Source organism: Choloepus didactylus, chromosome 11, assembly GCF_015220235.1.
Source record: "Choloepus didactylus isolate mChoDid1 chromosome 11, mChoDid1.pri, whole genome shotgun sequence".
In the NCBI taxonomy this organism is placed as follows: Eukaryota; Metazoa; Chordata; class Mammalia; order Pilosa; family Megalonychidae; genus Choloepus; species Choloepus didactylus.
In genome coordinates this window covers 35602527-35625065 of record NC_051317.1, presented here as the reverse complement: position 1 = coordinate 35625065, position 22539 = coordinate 35602527, and the positions used below count along the sequence as shown (strand labels likewise).

The window sequence follows — 22539 nt, the reverse complement described above, 5'->3', positions numbered from 1 at the left end:
GTCAATATGGAGACCTTTAAGATCAGAGGTATAAACTGTTTATATTCACCTCCTAGGAGAAATTTTATGTAGGGCTCTGATTTTCTTTGAATTGGGAAGTAAACAGGCTTTGTGAATCACAAATTAAATAGCTCATTTATGCCTCAGGAGAGAGGAGGAAGTTTGTACTAGTGTGGCAGGGAACCTGGGTTCTAAGTTTTGAAGCATGTCAGGCAGCTTCTCCAGGGCTCAGTTTTCCTTTCTTGTTAAATGCAGCGCTGGGGCCAGATGGTCTTCTCCTGGGAAAGTTGCGGGGTGGGGCGCCTTTGCTGCTGACAGTCTCTGGCAGGATCAGAGCCCCAAGGGCAGTTAGGCTAACAGCTGAATTCCTCAAGTGACTTCTGGGGAGGTCCTTTAGCTTTCGAAACCCAAATCCAGCAAGAGTTGCTTAGGGTAGCCAGCACTGCCATTCAGCACTTCACAAGGCCCATTGGATTTGGCTGGAGTTGGAGGAAGGGCCTGGCATCCTGGGCCCGGAGATGCAGTCAGAAGGGTCCTTTTGGGGGTGGCTGTGTTTTGCCTCTTAGCAGCAGCAGCACCTCTTTACCGCCCCACCGCTCCACCCAATGCTGCAAATGGCCCTGTGTGAAAGCCTTTTTTGGCAGGAAGCTCCTGGCTTTCTTGTTTAGTCTGGCATTGCCAGGGAGTAGGCAGTTCTGCAGAGTGGATGTTTTTTTTTTAAAAAAAAAAAAAAAAAAGAGCAACCCACTATAATAAAGGATAATTATCAGGGATAGCCAGGAGCACAGTTCATAAATCAAAATAACAGCTTTAAAACTTTGAGACTGCTTTCATTAAGGGCTTAAATCCTCAATCGGAAACAATAAAATCCTCTCACAGTGATTATCTTACTGTTCTTTTGTGTTTTCTCTTTATTGCTGTCAGACCACATACTCTCTGCTGTCTTCCCACAATGCCCCTGTTTCCCTTATTGCACTTCCCTCTGCCTGTCTTCCTCTCTTGCTTCTGGGGCTGCCTCTTTCTATCTTTATCCTCAAGGGCCAGCAAAGTGCCTGTACAAAATACTCAGTGAATATATCTCCTGAAGGAGTTTCTCCAGAAGCTCTTATCACCCCTCACTTCCCCCTATACATGCCGGCCTGCAAGTTCCCCATGTCTCTGAACTCTCTGATCTAGACTGGTGATGTAAGGGGCACTCAGCCAGTTTAGGAAGCATAAAAATAGTAATAATAGTAGCTAATATTCATTTAGTGTTACTGTGTGCCCAGCATGGATCTAAGCCCTTGACACTGACTAGCTCATTTAATGAACCTCTGGTTGGGACAGTGCCGTTTGGAAAGCTGGCTTACACCCTCTGGAGCGTCCCTGTTGCCAGCTCCCCTGTGTCAGTGACTCCTGGGATGAGCACCTACCAGGCCTGTGCTCTTCGCCTCTCTGCAGCCGTCCTCCTAGTTCCAAGACTCCGGCACTTGCCAGGTGCCTGCCTCCAGGATGGGAGATTAATGAGGTGGCTCATCGGGCCTTCTGGAGAGTGTGGTGGGAAGGCGCCGTGTAAATACAAAGTCTTGTTATTTATGAACGTAGGCAGGGGTGCAAAACGTCCTGGCAAATGTGCTATAGTCTGCAGCCCTCTGTCAAAGTAATCAAATCTTAGTGATGGGAGACCTCACCACTGCTCTCAGCTACAAAATGTGGAGAAATGGGGTGAGACTGCTGGTTTCATGAGAGTTATTGCAAATACAGATTAGCAGAGTTAGAATTAGTGAGGTTCTGTTCCATCTACCAGCAGTAATAGTGTTCCACAGCAGAAATGACGAGGTCATTGTAAGCCGAACAGTTACTCATTTCTGCCAGTCTTTGTGAGTTTGTGTCGGCGATGTGTTTAAAATCTCTATTAAACACATTTTGCTGGCCCCATTTCCCTCCATTTCCCAGGGGAGCCAGAACCATATGTCACTAAAGTTCTCATAAATCTAATTTGTGAGAGCTTTAAGTGTTCCTAGTATTACTTCTGGTTTTTTAAGAAGTGTGCTTTACATCCCTTCTAGAAGCTGAGTCAAATAGGAATATAAAGGCAGTTGTATTTATTTAGAGTAAAATGGGAAATAGACCACTTCTTTTTTTAAATAATTAACTTCAAAATAGTTCCAGTCTGTCATATTGACCATTCAGACAGGCAGACATTGGTTAAGGACGCATTTAAGAGGTTGTGGGTGATAATTCTCCCTGGATTATCTCCCTGCAGGAAGGATTTCAGGTGGCCTAGGCCGCTCTATTGCACAGTCACAGACTTGCTAAGTGTACCTCCGATGTCCTCATTCTAGTCACTAATCAAGGACTAAAGGGACAGCAAAGAGGCCTGCCCCTGCACTCGACCTGCCAGGTAAAGCAGAGCCCTTTTATTACTGCACTTTTCAAGAGCTCCCAGTCAGAGAGGTGTAGTAGCATTTCTAAGATAGGTTTTAGATTTCACCTCTGTTCTCTAGGCACTTTTGTTTATGTACCCATCTCACATCTTCTGTTTGTGTCCCTGTCACGTCACAGAGTGCTCTTTGCATTCTTACTTGGCTTTGTGTGTGCTTTCCCCTTTCCAACTTCAGAACTATTTTTGTTTATATAGAGAATATTCACTTTTCTATAAATTACTTTATTAGTTACAATAAGTAAATACTGGCTCTAGTAGCAAACCACCCAAAATCTCAGTGGCTAAAGACAGTAAACGTTTGTTCTCCTGGTTGGCCTTCCTACAAGGAACGACTAAGAGACCCAGGCTCCTTCTGCTGCACAATGCCATGTCAATGCCCAGCCTCCACAGAAGTGCAGAGAGAGCGTAGCTCACTGTAATGGGGTGTAGGCAGCTGCCTGGGAGTGGTGTGCACTGCTGTGTGAGCCTTCTGCTGCTGGAACAAATTATGATAGAACATCTTAAACTTGGGATCTTACAGTTCTGTGAGTCAGGAGTCAGTGGGTTAAAATCAAGGTATCAGCCAAGCTGCTTTCCTTTCTGGAGGCTCTAGGGAGAATCTGTTTCCTTCCCCAATTTCTGAAGGCTGCCTGCATTCCTTGGATCATGCCCCCACCCCCTTGCCCCTTACTCCTTCTTCAAAGCCAGCAGTGAGTGGCCTAATCTTTCTTACCTTGCATCGCTCTGATGCTGACTCATCCTCTGCCTCCACTTCACTTTTAAGGACCCTTGTGATTATATTGGATCCACCTGCGTGATCTAAGAGGCTCTCCCTATTTTAAGGTCAGCTGAGTAGCAACATTAATTCCGTCTGCAATCTTAATGCCCCCTGGCCATGCAACCTAACATATTCACCCTTTCTGGGGGTTAGGACATGCACATCTTATTCTGCCTCCCACAGTTACTTTTTCTCATACTGCTGGCCAGGACTCAGTGAAATGACCTCAATCCAACTGCAAGGGAGGTTGGGATTGATTGGGTTTGTTGAAAATCAAACCAGTCTCTGCCTCCACCACCCAGCACCAATGCCGGATTTCTTTGGAGCACCTCCAGGCTCCAGATCATACTTTGCCGAGTGTCCCTAAACTCAAGGATACCCATGCAGCTGCCCCCATACTCCTCAGCTTGGGCATTATAGATGGGAGGTGGCCCAGTCACCATCCAGCCAGCTTCCCATCTTGTCCCAGTCACCACAGTCTGCCCTTTGGGTTAAAACCAAGTTGTGAAATGGAACACATGCTAGTGTGGGGTACAGGACCTGGGTGTACCAGTTTTGATTCAAAGTTCCATGATGCTGGCAAGTCTCGCCACCTCTCTGAACGCCATCTCCATCTCTGTGCAGTGAACGAAGCTGTTCCCATGTGATCTTTAAAGACCTTCCCATGTTAACACTCTATAGTTCAAAGCTCAGAATAGCACTTCCCTTACTTCTTCCCCATCTTTCTTAGAGATGAAAGCATCAGGGATACAAGCTCAGGAACTTATTGGGGGCTTGTGTTTTAGCACAAGCCCTTACTTCCACCCAATGTCTAAGGTTCCTGAAACCTGTCCAGTCCCCAGGTGGTGTCATTGGGATTCCCCATAACTCATGTCTGCTGTCAGTGCCCTGTCCCCAAACTGGTTCTCTCTGCCTCTTGCCCCTTTTGCCCTCTCCAGATTCTCTTTATAGGGTACCCACCCTTGAGTCCAGGAGCATCCATGGACGTGAGTGTCTCTGTGTGCCTTGTGATTCCCTTTCCTTTCTCTTAACTAAGACGGAGCATGTTCCACTGGCCTATTCCCATCAGGAAGCACCCCCCACCCAATCTCACCAGTTCCAGGGGTGGTCACATTACATTTTCACTTCGCTTATCTGCCACTGTGTTGCCATCCCTGAGACCTTTGGGTTGAATCCTAACCTACATCACTGGTTTGTTTTTTGTTTTCTTTTGTTTTTCTTGCCAGAAATATTCTTAGAACTTCTCATCTCTTCGTTAGGGTGGATTGGCTCTCCTCTGAATAACATGTTTCAGTAGCTCTTCCCAGACAAGAATACGGATAGCAGAGGCTTGTGGGTCAGGCTCCACCGCCGCTGCCTCTGCTTTGGTGGGTATTCGTGTGAATTGACAGCGCTGCTCAACTCCCCACTGGAAACCACACCAGGTTCAGGGGCCTCTTAGAGTAGTAGTGAGTGGCACTGGGAACACCCCCTGCCTGTCTTCCAGCTATAGATTTTTCTAGCCTGCTCTTCATCATTAGTCACCAGTAAGCTGTCAGTGACTTCCTCCTCCAGTCCGGGGCCCTGACCCCGGAGGGTGCTTGGGCCAGGTGATCAGATGTAGTCAGTTGCTTCCTCCATATGTGCTCCCCTGCCAGTGAATGCCTGGCGGTGGATGATGCTGCCTCCTCTTTTACCCACTGGGCAGGAAGCTGCTCTGCAGAAAGCTTTGAATTTCAAGTGCATTTTCTTTCTTAAGCTAAGTGTGATGACCACAGCCTCCCGCTAGGCCTGTACTGTCTTTCTGTGAGGAGCAGTGATGCTCTGTGTCCTGGAAGGAGTCAGAGCAGGGAGAGGTCTACCCTCTACGAGTGAGGGTGCAGACCCCTGGGTTCCAGTCCTGGCTCTGCTGCTTGTAGCTATGGGAATTGGGGCAAGTGGCTCCCCTCCCCTTTGTGCCTCAGTATCTGCTTCATAGGGTGGTGGTGAGGTTTAAGTGAGATGATTCAGGACGAGTGGTTTACAACAGTGCGTGGCACATAGCAACACCCAGCATGTGTTGCTGCTGCTGACAACAATAAAGAAGAAGCAAACCTTGAAGAATCAAAAAAATAAAATAAAATAAAATTGAAAAAGCATCAGGGATCTTCCTTACTTAGACGCTTCCTTACTTAGATACGGGTATGGGTTGAATTGAGTAAAACAGATGTGTGCAAGTCCTAAAGCCCGGTAGCTGTGAATGTGACCTTATTTGGAAATAGGGTCCTTGCAGATATAATGAAGTTAAGGTGAGGTTGTCCTGGATTAGGTGAGCCCCGCTCCAGTGGGGCTGGTGTCCTTAGAAGAAGAGGAGGACAGAGATGGGAGAAAGGCCAAGTGACGACGGAAGCAGAGGTTGCAGAGATGCTCCCGCAAGCCAAGGAAGACCAAGGATGGCTTCTTCCCTGCAGGTTTCAGAGGGAGGATGGTCCTGTCAGCACCTTCATCTCTGACCTTTGGCCTCCCTGGCCTCCAGAACCATGAGAGAATAAATCTCTGTTGTTTTAAGCCACCCCGTTTGTGCTACTTTGTTCTGGCAGCCCTAGGACACGCACATAGATGACGCTGGAACGACGGTGGGCCTGATGGTGGTACACTGACCTCACCACTGGAGCCCCGGGTGGGCAAGCCCTTTACGTGGTATCCATCCATGCCTCCTTATTCCCACCTTACATGCAAGACGACTGCGGCAAAGAAATAATCGACTTACCAAGGACTTGAACACTACGGAGGTCTAAGTACTAAAAGCATGTTTTTCAAACGTGTTGTGTAAGAGCAGCTAAACAGTGGGTCACTTCCTGTTGTAGGCATTTCACGCCTGCTAACCTGTTTAATCGTTGGCATATCCCTGGGAGAAAGAAGCATCGCCACCCTCTCTTCACCAATGGAGGACACTGTGGCACGGAGAGGGACCTGCCCAGACACACGCGAGCCAGAGCTGGGATTTGAACCCAGGCGTCCGGCTCTAGGACCCACACCCTTCACCTCTGCCCAGCATTTCCCCCAGGGGAAGCTGGTTAGTCTTCAGATGTGAAGCTGTTGCTTGAATAACAGCCACCACTACAAAAATCTGAGTTATTTTCTAAGGTCTCTCATAAAAATACTTTCATTTGCAGATAGTTCTGCCAAGATTTCTGCAAAAATAATTTTGCAGTTGTATTTTTTACAAGTGAAGAAGAGTTCCAGAGACAGTGATAAAACAATCAAAACAAATACATGCTATCATATTTTTTGGCAGTAGAGCAAGTGAAAATCAATTTGTTTCAGCCTTGAGTTATTATTATTGCTGCTTTTTATTGCCGCATTAATCACCCAACATACTGTAAGGAATTAATGAAGTTAATTGTTTTTATAAACTAAATTAAATGGAAGCACTAATGCTGGGTGCCTGAGCCCTGACATGGTGTCCTTACATCATGGAGGGATGGGGTGTCTTCTCCAGGAGCACTGAAGATGACTTGATCAGTTCAAATGGCCCCTTGACATTCATCATCAGTTTGCTTTGTAGTTAGTGGTACAGCCCTTTTGTACTTTTAGTGACACATCTGTGAGTGTATAGTTTTAAGAATTTCATGTCTGCCAAGTCAAAATGACTGAGAGACCATTTTTAAACAGACATCCTTCAGTCAGATTCTGATTGGCATGGGACGGGGGCGAGAGAGATGGCGAAGAGAGATGAATTGTAAAGAAACATTTAATGGGACCATTCCTTCAGGAGACTCCTGTGAACGAAAACGTTCAAAACTCCCTGATCCTGCATTTCGAAAGCATGGGAAGTTATTTTAACATACAACAGAGTTTTATTTTCAATCTCCATTTCCCATGGTGTGGCAGACTATATAACTTGGGAAATCCTGTTAAAAAAAAATTAAATAAACACCTAAAAATGCTGGCTCCAACTTTTTTTAAAATCTGAGTCTAAAGCCAGGGAAATCCCTAGAGGCCAGAAACAAAGATGGCACCAAAACTCCAACCAGTAAGCATCAAAGAGGCAGGGAGGGACCCCAGAGGCCCCAACAGAAAGCTGTGGCAGAAGGATGGAGGAGGGAAAAGGTACCCAGAGCACAAGGGATGACAAGGAAGCTGGTCTCTTTCAGCCTGGGCTCGGGGTAGGGAAGAAAGTCTCCTTGAGAATTTGTAAGCCAGTCCTGCTCTTACATGGGTTTGGAGTTCATATTTACACTGTTTGGTCTGGAATGTTCTGAGAACTCTGACATAAAAAGGATTCCCAAGCACCAGAAGTCCTTATCTAGCAGAATTATTGACAGCATCTCTACAAATAGAAACTACCCCAATGCCAGGCTGCAGAGGACACCCACAGATAAAACCCTCCTGAAGACAAGCTCATAATCCACAACCACCTAGCACAAGAGCAAGAATCAGCAGGCGGAAACAAACAGCAGGACTAGATTCCCAAGGACCTCAGATAATAAAACAATGGGATATTCAACCATAAAACAAGTATGCATGAAATGATTGAAGATAAAAAAGAAATGAAAACATGAGACATGTATAAGACCCTATATATATTAAAAAAAAACAAAAAAAACAACCAAATTGGAGAAATAAATATATCAGCTCTAGCAATGAAAAAATAAAATGATAGAAATAAAAATCAATAGATGGGCTTTAAAGGAGATTTTGGAGAGAATTGCTGAACAGGATTATATTTTCTTCTTTCCCAAGTAGGATGCCTCCTCTCCCATTGAAAGGAAGTGGTGGCATCAGGGAGATTTTGCTTCCAAACTCAGACCAGCAGACTCACTGTTGAAACACTCCTTTATTTTGATTGTACTCTGCTTCACCCTTTTCCAATGGACAGCTGCTAGGGTTCTCTTGGCCACGAGAAGCAAGCTTTGTAATCTTCCTGAGTTGCGGGGCTGGCACAATAGGGAAATTGGAGACTTTAATAGAGTTGGAAATGTGTAAGTCTGAGGGTTTGTTTCACATTCACCTTTCTATTCATCAGCATAATATATAAATTGTCCTGAACTTGTGTGATTCAGCAGAGTCCAACTATATTTGAAATGCTGGAGGACATGCCATGACAAAGCCTTTTGGGGGCAGAAGACTTAGGGGTTCTGAGAAGGAAGGACCTGGGGTGAGGGTGAATGGAATTCAGACTGCTCCACTATCTTTCAAGCACATGCCCTGATGCTACCAGATGCCTCTCTCTTCCGTTTAAACTTGTCCATCTAGGAATTTGCTCTACCCCCATAGATGAAGCTGCAAGGCTTTGAGAGGCCAAGTAACTAGTCTGAGACCACGTAGCTCAGGATGCCCCAAAGCTCATGCTGGTGACCTCCATGCCAAGCCAGCTTCTTGGATGTAGGGTGGGAATTTCATGCAGTTGGCCAGCATTTCCAAACTATTCCATGGAACACTGTGTTCCTAAAGGATGATAATTGATATTATTGGGGAAAAAATGGTTCTGTTGTAAACACAGTTAAGAAATCGGAACCCCTGCTGGTGGGAATATAAAATGGTACAGCAGTTCCTCAAAAGGTTAGCTATAGAGGGTGACCCAGTGATTTTACTAGGTGTATACCCAAGAGAATTGAAAACCTATTTACACACAAAAACTTGTACACCAATGTTTATAGCAGCAGTACTCAGAATATCCAAAAGGTGGGAATAACCCAAATGTCCATCAACTGATGAATCAATAAAATGTAGTCTTTCTATGCACTGGAACGTTATTCAGAAATAAAAGAGAATAAAGTACTGATACAAGCTTCAACATGGATAAACCTTGAAAACCTCATGCAAAGTGAAAGAAACCAGTCACAAAATGCTGATTCCATTTATTAAATGTCCAGAATAGGCAGTAAGTAGATTGGTTGTTGCCAGGGACTATGAGGAGAAGGGAAATGGGGAGTGACTTCTAATGAGTTTGGGGTTTCTTTTGGGGGATGATGAAAATATTCTAAAATTAATTGTGGCAATGGCTTACAACCCTGAATATACTCAGAATTGTTGAATTGTGTACTGTCATTGCCATTTTAAATGGGTGGCTTGTATTGTATGTAAATTAAATATCAATAAAGCTTAAACAGAATTAACCTGTGGCAGTCCTAGGGTTTCACAGCACCCAGTGTGGGAAAGGCTGCTCTGGATGACTTCTGCGCCCTGGATGGGGCTCTGTGACTCTGTTACAGTTGCAAACCGTGTCACTTGTAGCTGTATCACCATCAAAAGCATTGTCGGTATTTGAGAAAATACCACAGTGCAGGCTCTAAGTGGGCTCTTGCTACGTCAAGGAGGTGTGCAGAAACTAAATCCAGCAGCCACTTTCTTCTCATGTTTATATTCTGGTTACACTGCTGCTCTTGAGAAGCACTTGAGAGGAGACCAGCAACCCCAAGAGCCTTGAAAAGTTCCTGAGTGGCTCTGGAGTAAGAGATGGTGTCGAGTGCTGTCGGGCGGAATGCCGTCCTGGCAGGACTCGCCTTCCATGGTTAATAATTGTCGCTGACAGTTATCTGAACTAACTTGTGGTTGTTGAGCAATCAAAACCTTTCCAGCTAGTTCTTTCTGCTCCTCGGCTGTTCCATTTCACCTTACTCATACCCCCCTTTTTTTTCCTCATTTAAGTGAAAGCTGGTGGAATGCGAATTGTGCAGAAACACCCACATGGTGGAGACAGCAAAGAAGAGAAAGACAAGGATGACCAAGAATGGGAGAGCCCCAGGTGGGAGAATGCTGATGAATCTTGAGCCTGTTTCACAAATAACCATTATCCAGTTAAATATTAACGTTTGTTCTCTGTTTGATGCTTTTAATAACTCCTCAGCTCTCTGAGGCTCTATACTGTATATTTTTCCTTTCCCAGTCAGGGAGGTGGGGGGTTTGTCCCCACCCCAGGGAGAAATAGACAGCCAGTGCACACTCTCCTTGCTGGTCAAATCCCAGCAGTCCTCACTGCTCCCCAGCCCCCAGCCCAGGGCTGGTGCACTTGTCTGTCTGCACATGCACAGTCTCCACCTGCTCCACTATTTTCCCGTGAGTGAGCCAGTGACACTCACTCGTGGAAGTAAGAGGCTGCATGGAGCAGGAACGGATGCCGTGCTCTTTGGAGCAGCTTTGTATGGCCCCTTGCTTCTCTGAGGGGGCACACAGCTGCCACCCACATCCTCCCTGCAGGCAGGGACCACTAGCATGGAGGAAATGGCCAAATTTTTACAACCTTGTAAGTATTTTGTGCCCCAGGGTTGCATCTCTTTCCAGAGGAGCAGATCCTAACAGTCTGAGGGCAGGAATTCCCAGCTTCAGATGCAGTATTGAAAGCCCCTGGAGACCTTTGGCAACTGCCATACAGTTGAATCGGCATTTCTGGGACCGGGCCTGGCCGTCTCTGTAGCCAGGATAGAGAACTGCCAATGTAAAATGCTGACAGCATTTCCTGGTTCTTCAAGGGGATCTAGAATCAGCAAAGCCACACCCTAACTGGGACCCAGGTGTTCCCCCAGTCTTCCTGGGTCCTGCAGTCCCATCCCCCTGCAGTCTGCCCCTCTCTGATTTAATACCTTTTCACCTGGGAGGTTCTCATTTCCAATTTGATTCAACAACATCAATACAGTCCATTTCCTCTCTCTTGTGAGTTTGTCCACATGGAATAAAGTTGAATGCTGAGCTTTCTGCCTTCCTCCAGACAAGGTCTCAGCCAGAGGAGGAGAAAAAATGTGGTAAGGGAGAGAGGGTATGGAAAGAAACTAACCTTTATTTCTGGGGGCCATGTATGTTATTTTGTTTCATTCCAACAGAATAGAAGGTGATTGTTCTAGTTTGCTAATGCTGCCAGAATGCAAAACACCAGAGATGGATTGGCTTTTATAAAAGGGGTTTATTTGGTTACACAGTTACAGTCTTAAGGCCATAAAGTGTCCAAGGTAACACATCAGCAGTCGGGTACCTTCACTGAAGGATGGCCTACGGTGTCTGGAAAACCTCTGTTAGCTGGGAAGGCACGTGGCTGGCATCTGCTCCAAAGTTCTGGTTTCAAAATGGCTTTCTCCCAGGACGTTACTCTCTAGGCTGCAGTTCCTCAAAAATGTCACTTTTAGTTGCACTTGGGGTATTTGTCCTCTCTTAGCTTCTCCAGAGCAAGAGTCTGCTTTCAACGGCCGTCTTCAAACTGTCTCATCTGCAGCTCCTGTGCTTTCTTCTAAGTGTCCCTCTTGGCTGTAGCGCCTCTTCAAAATGTCACTCACAGCTGCACTGAGTTCCCTCTGTCCGTCAGTTCATTTATATGGCTCCAGTGACTCAACTTAGACCCACCCTGAATGGGTAGAGCAACACCTCCATGGAAGTTATCCAATCAGAGTCGTCACCCACAGCTGGGTGGGGCACATCTCCAAAGAAACACTCAAAGAAATCAAATTAACACTGATAACTCTGCCCACACAAGATTACATCAAAGACAATGGCATTTGGGGGACACAGTACATTCAAACCGGCACAGTGATTTTCTCCCCAATTTTCACATGAGGAAATTGAATCGCACTGAGGCTATAAACTTGCCCATGCTTGCACCTTGGAAGCTGTTGGAGCAGGAATTCAAACCCAGGGCTCCCCCTCAAAAAGGACATGCATAGCCATGCTAACCCCGCACGTCAGTTTCTGTGTGTGCTCTGCCGTGGGTTATTTTCTACAACACCTCGTATTATCTGGGTGACGGTGCAGTCACTTGAGGGTAGGACGGAGTTCCTGATGAAGTCACGACTGATGATTGCCCATTTTGAATCATGAGAACAGCAACGTGAAGGTTCAGCTCCAAGTCTGGTTTTTAAAAAAGGTGGTTTAAGGAAAGTTCTAGGATTATCTTTCTCACTGGCTATTTTTACCAAGCTGTGCTTGGATCATAACAACATAAGAAGTATCCTCTAGTCCACAATCTGAAAACTTTGGGGCCTGGTATATTTCAGAATTCAGAATTTTTTGGATTTTAGAGGGTAATACAGACTTTTCAGGGAAGACTGCAGAGCACGTAGCGTATGGTCCCCTGGAGGAGTCTTGGGCAGCATAATTAATCTGTGTATGATGGTCACACCAAGTGGGGTACATTTTTAAAATGTCGAGACTTGTGTCAGTTCAGGTCAAGTTTCGTCTCCAAACAAGTTATAAGGAAACGTTTGGTTTTCAGAGCATACTTGAATGTGGAATTGTGGATTAGAGCATATGGGCCTGTAATAATTTCCTTTTCTAGAGAAACCTGGGATGTCATTGCCCTCTTCACATCCAACAGTTTAGTTTCCTGAAGAAGAAAGAAAGAGGATGAGAGGGAAAACCTTGCCTGGGGTGGGGGGGACACCAGGAAGTTAGTATAACATGCGTGAGTTTAGGCGGAGTAAGCTACGGATAACAGCTTCAATACGGCAAGAGATGATAACTTACTGGTGTGTTTAGAAATAAGTACAGAACAACCCATTTGTTTTCTTTCTGTTGATTTCTTTTTTTTAATGAGAAGAAATACAGGATTTATGGAAGACAAGCAATTTTAATAAATATGAAAACAGATGAACAGTTGCAAGCAAAAAGATCAAGCGCCCCACCACTCTAGATGTTGGCATCTTACTCATTTTAAAGAATGTTTTCTATAGAACCAAGTATTTTGAAACAGGCCGACTGCACAGCAGGGTTTGTGTAATACATTGGCAAGGCTTTTTTGTTCCCCACTGACAGATTGCCATATTGTACTCCTTAAAGGTATATCGGAGCTTCTCCCCCTGACTTCTGCGTCACTGTTTGCTGCTGTAGGTTAAATCACTTGACACTGCATTTAGAGTGGGGACAGCTATGTACACTCTTCAACTGTTAATGCGTGTGGCCAACACAACTTTTGCCAAAAGCCCACCTCCGGCCCGGTGCTCTATGTAATAGTTCACTTCCACCGCCAAGCGCTCCTTCCCTTGTGCTGGTGGGATGGGTGGATAATCTTAGCTACTACTAATAATCATCACTAATTCTCATAGAACACAGCGAGGCAGCTCTCTTTGGAGTGTTCTGCCCATAATTAATTCATTTGATCCTCGCAACCCCTCTATTATTATCCCTCTGTCAGAGGTGGTTATTGATTACCCTCCTCCTTACTCCCACTTCAGTGGCACAGAGTAGCCAAGTGACTTTTTTCCAAGGTCACACAGCCAATAAGTGGTAGGACCAGCATCCTGATGCTGGCGACTGGGTCCCTGCTCTCACCCCTAAGCTGTGCTGGCCCCTTGAGCACCTGTTTTGTACTGGGCACTTACCAAGGGCTTCACGTTGGGTTGAATGCTCGTACCACCTGTAAGTTGGTATTATTGTGCCCATTTGATAGATGAAGAAACCAAGGCTTAGAGAGGTTAACTGGCTCAGAGATCTATAGCCAGTGAGCAGCTTGGCCAGGACTCAGCTCTCAGTCTGTCTTGACAGAGAAGCCCGTGCTGCTAGCTGTGCTGCAGGAGCCACCTGAATTGACAGAATACTTTGGACATCTATGTAGATTACAAACCTGGGTCCTCTATAAAACAAATCTTGTAGATCTTCAGGGATTGCCCCTGACCTTCTCTGCTCTCATGAAGCCCATAGTCCCCCCACCTGCTGCCTCACAGTCAGAGAAGGCCTAATTGTCGGTTTATAACAAGCCTTCAGTGGACTGGGCTAGTTTTACTATCTATGGAAAGGCCTATTTATTTGCAGAATTTGTAAAACACTTCATTGTTCCTTGGAAATGTCTTATGCCTGCAGTTCAGTAGTCACGTTGACCTAATCCTAAAATTTTGTATTTGTTCATGTTTTGAACCAGGTGTTCTGGAGATAGGAAAGGAGGTGCATGGTCTCAGATGCCAGTTGCCTCCTAGCCATAGATCTACATTTGCTCAACCCTTTGCTTTCCTTCCCAGAAACTTAAAACTGGCTTTTGTTTTGTTGACTCATCTCTGAGGGCTTCCTTCCTCATTAATGGGAAAATCAAACACTGTTTTCAGAGAAAATGAACAACTGGAACATTAAAGAGGTTATTATGTAACAAAAAAGAAAAAAGAAAAGAAACCCGCAACTTTAACTAGTAATTATTTTTTTTGCAAGTATTTATGCTACTGTTATGCCCTTTAATCTTGTAATTTTCCAGAGGTTTAAAAAATAATTTCTTATGCTACCAAGTTGTTTTGAAATGCTAGGTTAAAACAAAAAGATGTAGCAGAAGTTTGAAAATGTTGTCCAAGAATTAAAGTGTGGCTAAGTTCTAGTTATCTTGGGGCTCTTCATACCCAAGAAGAGTAACAGTATCATTAGCAAATCCCTTCCTGAGTGCCTGCTGGATGCCGGCTGAGAACTGACCCAGCAAAGGAAACCAGCGAGTTTTCCCTGAAGCCTTTTGTTGAGCATGAGGACATGAAGCACCTACTTCCATTCTGTAAAGGAGAAATCGCAGATGTCAGATGGATATCAGGGGTGAGTAGGGAGCCACTGAAAAGAACAGTGTCATGTCTAACATTTACGGAGGTCCCATGATGATCCAGGTGCAGTACAAGCACAAGATATGAAAAGGGGAAGGGTAAACCAGAAACAAGGGGGTGGGTGGGAGGGAGAGAATTAGAAGGAGGATGGGAATGGGGTAAGAGGGCGTAAGGAGGGAGCAGCACCTCTGAGCATGGCTTCTTGTATAGCTCTGACTTAGAACCATAGTAATGTTCCCTGAACCCCCAAAATAAGCGAACAGTTAAAATCAGCCAGGATGTGGGAGGGACCCAAAATGGAATACCGACCGTAACAGATGAATATAATTGCAATATAGATCATTAATATGGCCACATTAAAGAGGTGGAAGGAAAAAAGAACTGAGTAACTTTGGAAAGCAGTGTTTTTGACTAGATTACATGCAACTAATCTAAGTAACTTTAGAAAGCAGTGTTTTGACTAGATTATACACATAAATGGTGTACTCCAGTTTGTAAATGTTTCTCACAGGGCTATGGGCTTGCAATTCTGAAACTACTTTATGTATATTAAGATTGAACAGACAAGTAGATAAATCGTGGATAATGAGAGCCAAGTTTCTTGCTGTCAGAGAAAGAAGTTACAAATATGAAAGGGGAAGACTAAAGTGAATTTTGTGGTTTTAGGTCTGAATTGGAGGTGTCAGTATGAACTCATGGTTATAAATGGATGGAAGGATGGATGGATAATAAATACATGGATAGATAGATACATACATGCAGAAATAAAGGTCGGTGTGTGTGTGTTGGTATGCAAACATACTGTATTTCTTGGCTCTGTTCACTGGAAGGGCCTTAAAGAAATGACACTTATGTAGTGTGAGTGTCCCCAGGGCCCAGATCTTGGCTTCTAAGCACCTTTCAAGGGAATCGGGGCTCTTGGGAAGAGTGGTTAATTCTGGAATCAGGGCAGGGACAATCCTAGATGAGCCTGGAACACCTTGACTTGCCAGAAAATCAGGAAGTGCTCCAAAAAGGATGGAGGCATGTCAAAAGAACACAGACGCCAGCCTGAAGGAGTCCCTCCTGGCCAAAGCAGTTTTCAACAAAATAAATGGTGACAGCATTGGACTATTGCCCATAGAGTAAAATAAATAGCCATGAGCACACTGATATAAAGAACCGAATATATGAATAAATGGGAGAATGGACAGCTCTTCTTTATAGAAAAAGTTCAATCAATAAATGCATAAGAAAGGCAGGAAATATTGCCAGTAGGCAGACATATCAGCAATCATTGCTGCAGACAAGAACAACCGATGGATGCTAAAATTGGTGGGCAAAAGTTTGAGGAGAAACAGGATACTTGCATAGTCTCAAAGTATTTTCGCCAATGTACTTATTAATTACAAAACAAAAGAGTGACTTTGCAGTTGAGAAACTAGCAGACATTGCTGGAACTATATAATCTTGCTTAACGTTGCCAGGAACGAGACATGGCGCCATCGTGTACCCCCGAGATGATGCTCCAGAAAGGCGTTTTGCACCCAAAATGCAGAATTTCCATCAAATCAGGAGAAGGCAACAGACAAACCCAGATTGGGGAGCATTATAAGAAATTAACTGGCCAGTATTCTTCCAAATGTCAAGGTCATAAAAAGAAATAATGGAGTCTTTCAAAGGTATCACTGTTAGGTATATATGTTAAATTTTATAATAAAAACTGTATTTAAAAAAAAATGCCTGAGAACTTCACAGATTGGAGGAGTTGAGGCCAGATCTTAAGGGTCTCTGTGTGCCAAATCACAGGGAGTTTTGAGGGGCTGGGGTGGGAATTTAAGCAAGGCAGGTCCTTGTTGAGATTCCATAACTTAGCCAAGAAGATGGTATTGAGTTTGTTTGTTAATGCATCACTCACGCATGGGTGCCCATATGCACAGCCTTGGTGGGTTCATACAGAGATCGTGGGCAGTGATCTGCTTCAGAATTCTGAGATGCTATGATGTCACTTTTCTTTGCTCTTAAACATTATCATCCTAAAAGACAAATACCTTTACTTTGTATATATTCTTTTCATCCTGCAAGCTCAGAATGTTATGTGATAGCTAAGTTTTCTCAGTTTTGTGGCCTCGAATTCTCTTGTTTTGTTTTTGTCCTTTGGTAAAACAAACAAACAAAAAAGTTTGCATAGCTGAGGGTATAATTGTCAGTTCTAAACATTCCCACTTCCTCGTGTAATTACAACTTGGATCTTGGATCCTGAATTGAAGATGGAAGAATCAATGATCTCAGTTAACCTTTTGTTGTCACAGGTAATTAAGCAGTGTGGGTGGGCTTTCTTTAAACTGTATTATAAAAGCTGCTTAGATTGTGGGCAGGTAATAATCAATCATAGTATTCGTATAATAATCAAGAGATGAACCTGCTTAGGGTTGAAAGTAAAAGCTGTGTCAGCGTTTAAGCTTTTCCATGTGAGGAAGAAAGGCTTTGGCTGGTGTTTTGGATAGCATTGACCAGTCCTGTTATTGGGTATGCTGAATGCCAAACGATTGAGCCCCTCTCTGTGGCTGCACTACCACCCTCCTGCAGGTCAGAACTCGCCAGCTCCCCCCGGCTCTCCCTGCACTGGGACCACAATCGGTCCTGCCTCCCCGTACAGCCTGGGCCCAGCCCCCCATCTGCCTCTGTTACCCTCACCGTTGTCTCCAGTGAGACCAGTGCGTCCCCCTCACGCCCACTCCACTGTCGAGTCCCCCGGTAGCCCGAGGAACCCTTTTTCAGTTTAAGTCCATTATATCACTCCCCTGATGGGAGTCATCCAAGGACTTCCGTCACATTTGGAATGAAAGTGCAACTCCTCACATGGCCCACAGAGCTCTTCTCTGCCTCCCATTCCTTCCGTGCCCTCTGTTCTGTCCTCTCCCCTGACTCGCTCTCCTGCTCCTCCGACGGTTGCCCACCTGCCTCTGCCTGGGCTGCTCCCCTGGACTTCCCGGTGGCTCTCCCCGGCGTTCCGTAGGTCTCTGCTCAGGTGTCATCTCAGAAGTCCTTGCTGATTGGCTTCCAGTCATGCTCCATCCCCTTATCCTGACTTATTTTTTGTATATTTGAGAACTTGGTGTTTTGGTGCACACACCTATAAGATTATGTTCTCCTGACGTTTGCTTTGCCTCGCATTAATATACCCACACCAGTTTCCAGGTGCTTGGTGTTTGTGTTGTCTCTGTTTTACAAAAATCATTTCCTTTCAGCCTGTCTGTGTCTTTAGGTTTAAAGTGTGTTTCTTGTAAACAGCACATAGTTAGGTCTTGTTTTTTTATCCTGTCTGACAATATCTGCCCTCTATTAAGATGTTTAGCCCATTTATATTTGATGTAATGTAATCTATGTAAGTGATAGGTTAGGGTTTCATGTAATGTAATTTAACATAATTTAATGGAATTATTGATAAAATTGTGTTTAAGTCTACTGTCTTGGTGCTTGATTTCTATTTGATCTATTTGCTTCTTTTTCCACTGATCCTGTTATTTTGGGGGTGAATTGAATATTTTTTTGTAGTTATTTTATTTCCTCTGTTGACTGGTTGTGCCTCTGTGTGTGTGTGTGTTTACTGTTATTGTATGAGATAAGGATGAAATAAGCAGTATTTAAATGTCTTGCTAATCACTGACTTTTTACTATCATTAGCTAATATCTCAAGGTCCAAATATCCTTGTGGTGATTCAGGATATAAATCTAAATTTCTAATGGCCTTCTTAATAACTTCAGGTTTTGGGGGAGGGCTGCTTCTCCAATCTGATTAGAGGGTCGCTGTGTATAACGTGGCTCCTGAAGTCCTTACACCAGCAGCAGAAGGGTGAGTGCATCTCTTCTCTGATTGCTATTAACTTCACCCTCCAGGGTGTTTGGACAGGAATCTTTTCTAAGCCACTGGTCTGATTTCTAAAGGTTAGTTTAAATTCATTCGTAATATAATATTTGAGCACAGTTCTGGTGCTCGGGCCACATCAAGGATAAAACTCAAGAATTTAATCCGTTACCCCATTACTCAGACAGACCCTATAGAAGGGCTGCAAAGCAGTGAGTGTAAATGAGGGGGTGCAGGGGCCTGTGGGTGGCGACCCCCTCCTCCCTTCAGAGCCCCCAGGTCCAAGCAGTCTGGCCTGCAGACGAGCAAAACCTTCCACAGAGTAAATCAGTAAATCGTGGTAAAGCTCCACATGTTTTATTTTGTTTCTTTAGATAAAGTAGCAATAGAAACAGAATAGATTTTGCATGTTCATGTCTTCTTCCTGCAGAGACAAAGCCTGCTGAAGCCTGAGGGGCTGCTGCCGTCGCCACTGATAGATTGCTCATGGTCTGGCCCCAGTGCCAGTTTCGTTGTATGTGGTATTAACTAAACATTTCCAAAGCCCACAGATGTGTGCATTTTTGAATGATCAGTAGGAATGCAGCTCTGGATATTTTAAGAAGTTCTGCCCAGAATTGCCCCCTGCACACAGAGCATAAAGTGCGGGACCGGACACATGGTGCCTGGCAGGGAAGGGCACTGTCCAGCCTGATTTCTTGGCACATGTGGAGGGGAGGGAGAGAAGGCCTGGATCTGGCAGCCTCGCCGTGGAGGGAGGGAGCATATGGGCTTCCATATGGTACCAGAGGCCGGCAGGACTCTTCCAATTTGGGGATGAGAAGGAAAGCGCTGGCGGCCCAGTGTGCCTCCGTCCCTGTGGCTGTTGGGTGACGGGATCTGAGACCATAGTTGTCGAGCATCTGGTTCCATAGCAGATTTGGAAACCAGTTGTGATTTATTAGCTTCGGAGCCTCCCTGTCCTGCCCCGTCTCCTTCCCTGTAAGACTGTCACACTCCCATTCTCACCAGGAGAGCCCTTTTTATCAGATGCAGGGAGGAAAGGAAGGAAGTGGAGCTATCAGTTTTCCCTCGAAACTGCTGCTCTGTGCATCTGCATTATATTCAGCCTCTTGGAACCGATGACTTTTGTTTTTATGGTGTTACTCAAAGGGCTGCTATTTATCAGAAGTGTTTTCTTATTACATAAACATATGAACTGAATTTAAATCAACTCTCCAGTAGTCAGATTTTATAGAATAAAATATGTAGTAATAGCTACATAGAAACAAGAGCCCTTTACTGAATTTATTACATTAAAATGACCATGCCAAAAATTTTTAAACCCACTTTAATGTAAACAAACTGCATTGACTTCAACTTTCTCAGAATACGTAGCCCTCAGAAAAAGCCTGGTGAGTCACTGGTAATGAACTTGGACTTTGATTCTTTAAAGCTAAACATAGTCAATCCCTTCTTAACTTGATTGCTTCTTATTTTCCAGCAGCTGGAATGAGATGAATGGGATAAGGGTTGGAGTTAGGGGGAAAATTCTTTATCCTCGTGGGCATGTCCTGTTGGACCCTCAACTCTCTCTGGGCAGGAGATTTACTTTGATTTTGGTTGTGTACCTCCCTCTGAGGCAGGGGATGTAGCCATTGGTGGAGAATTAATGTAGAATCCAGTCACGAGGGTGTTGGGCTCAAGGAATTCTCATAGGATCATCAAATTTTGAGCTGGACTGACCCGAGAGGTCAGCTGCTCCAGGTTCCCCCAGGCTGGAGTAGATAACTTAGGAACTCAGTTAACCATGATGGAGCCCTGAGAGGGAAGGGGTCAGATTATGCTAAAGATCCAGGATGTAAAGACCAAAAGTCAAGCATGAATTGAGTGGGGATCCACAGAGTTGTTTTATGTTAAGAAGTCCTCATGAAGAACCGAAACTATGGCACTGTAACCCATAACAGTTTTTGTAATTACCTCTATAACTGCTTGTTGAGCTGTACATCGAAAGTTAACACCTGTATGTATGCTATATTTTACAATAATGGAAATAGCTGAAGTTGTGGAACTGTGACCCATGACAGTCTTTGAAATTTGCTAACTACATATTGAATTGTACTTTGAAAATTATCACTGTTATGTATATAGGTTAAAGTTCACAACAAAAAAAAATGCATTAAAAATAATAAATAACTCAAGCCCCGCCTTCAGAATGAATATTTTTAAAGTATTGTTTAGTAAAATAATAAAATTCAAATTTTTTAACCATCAAAAAAAAACTCCTCATGCCTGAAAAGTTGGGAACCTTGGCTGTAGTCCAACCCCCACGTTTTCTTAGCTGTGAAAGTGGAAGTTCATTGTGGTGAACTGACTTGCTGAAGACTCAGTTTTGCAGGACTTTGGGGACAACAGGACACTTCAGGAGGAGGTGGGGAAAGAGGTGTCCAAAGCGTATCCATTACACTTTCTGCTACAAGCAACAGAAAGTCCCAACTCAAACTGGTGTGGGCAGTGAGCCTTTTCATGCAGGGTGGGTTGGCTGCAGGAGAGGAAGGTCCCTTGTGTTCATCTAGGGCCCCCTCTGCACCACATATAGCTCTGCCTTCCCCTGGAGTAGCTTCCTTCAACAGCTGGTGACTGCTTGGCTGTAGCATCACATCCAGACACATAGCATCCAGGGGAAGAAATGGGCATCTCTCTTTGTGTTTCTTTCGGGGAGAGGAAATCTTTGCCAGAAGTCCCCTAGAAAAGTCATTGGCCAGAATTGGGTCACTCCAATGAAGGTCTTCAATGAACTCCCCAGGAGAGGCTGGCTGGCTGAAGAAGAAGAAAAAATCCTCTCTCTTCTCCCTTAAAAGTCTTCAACTGATTGGGTTAAATCCAGCTAATTGAATTATCTCATTGCGGAAGATGCTCCCTTCATTGATGCAATCAGCCACAGATGCAGTCAACTGACTGATGATTTAATAAACCAGCCTTGCAGTAACAGTAACAGGCCAGTGCTTGCTTGACCAAACACCTGGGCACCAGCACCTGGCCGAGTTGACACATGAACCTAACCATCCTGTACCTGTCCCTAACTCACACAGGCTGGTGACTGTCTTAGACATCTGGTGTGCAGTGGAATGGATGTTGGGAAGTCAGCCCAAGACCAGTACCCTAAGCCGTCGCCAGACAGAGGCCAGGCCAGGGAAGTCTCCTGGAACAGTGGGGCCGAGCAGGTGCCCCAGGTCTCTGGAGAAAAGGAGTGAAGTCCAGGGAGGGAAAAGAGACAGAGATCAGAACCTACACCCAGAGAGAGGGGAACAGGGATCAGGGCTCCAGCAGGAGGTGAGAATCAAGGCACAGGCTCTGAGTCATGACTGGTACCAGCCAAGGGCCAGAGAAGACTTCCCCTTCCAAGGGCCAGACCCTGTCCCTAGAGTGTGTTCTTGGACTTGGAAGTGGAATACATAGTGGTGGTACATGTTTAGAACAGAAGACTGAGGGCTTTGGGAGTAAGGCCAAATCTTAAAAGGTTGATCCTTACAGGCACTGTCAGAACTAACCAGAAATCACTGGTTGAGTTACTAGAATTTCACGGCCCTCAGTTCTTCTAGAAGACTTTATTGGACAAAGAGTTTTTGTGCCCTAATAATTTTTTTTTAAATGCAGCCGTTATCGGACTTCCAGGTGTTTTCCTTTCCTGCCTCACAGCCCTTCATTTATTCCTTGGAATCCATGAGGGCCTGTTATTTGCCAGGCACTCTTCGTAGCACCGAGGACACGTTAGTAAACAGGTTCCCTTTTCTCATGCATTATGTGCACAAGGGGGAGGCAGCTGGCAGGCTGTTAGAGAACCATATATATGCTGTGGCAAGTAGAGTTGTAAATGCTGTGAAGAAATATAAAGCAGGAAAATGGGATCGAGTGTTCTTCATCCCCTAAGGAAATTGCATGCGGAGGACAGCCCGATTGAATTTTCTTAACCACAATTAATGGCCACCAATGCCCTGTGCAGAATGATTGTGGCCTGAGGCACTCCACTGATGGGGAGAGAGGAAATCAAAATGAATGCTTGTGTGGCTGTCACAGG

General features: G+C 44.8%; 1 protein-coding gene across 2 annotated transcripts in view; it reads left to right on the top strand.

The window, feature by feature from the left end:
- LOC119505976 (death associated protein) overlaps positions 1–22539 on the top strand; it is a 65969-nt gene that overhangs the window by 1736 nt on the left and 41694 nt on the right. For both annotated transcript variants that reach the window (XM_037798925.1, XM_037798926.1), the window contains exon 2: positions 9795–9891. In XM_037798925.1, coding sequence (XP_037654853.1) covers positions 9795–9891 — 97 coding nt within the window. The remainder of the gene's footprint in view (positions 1–9794; positions 9892–22539) is intronic.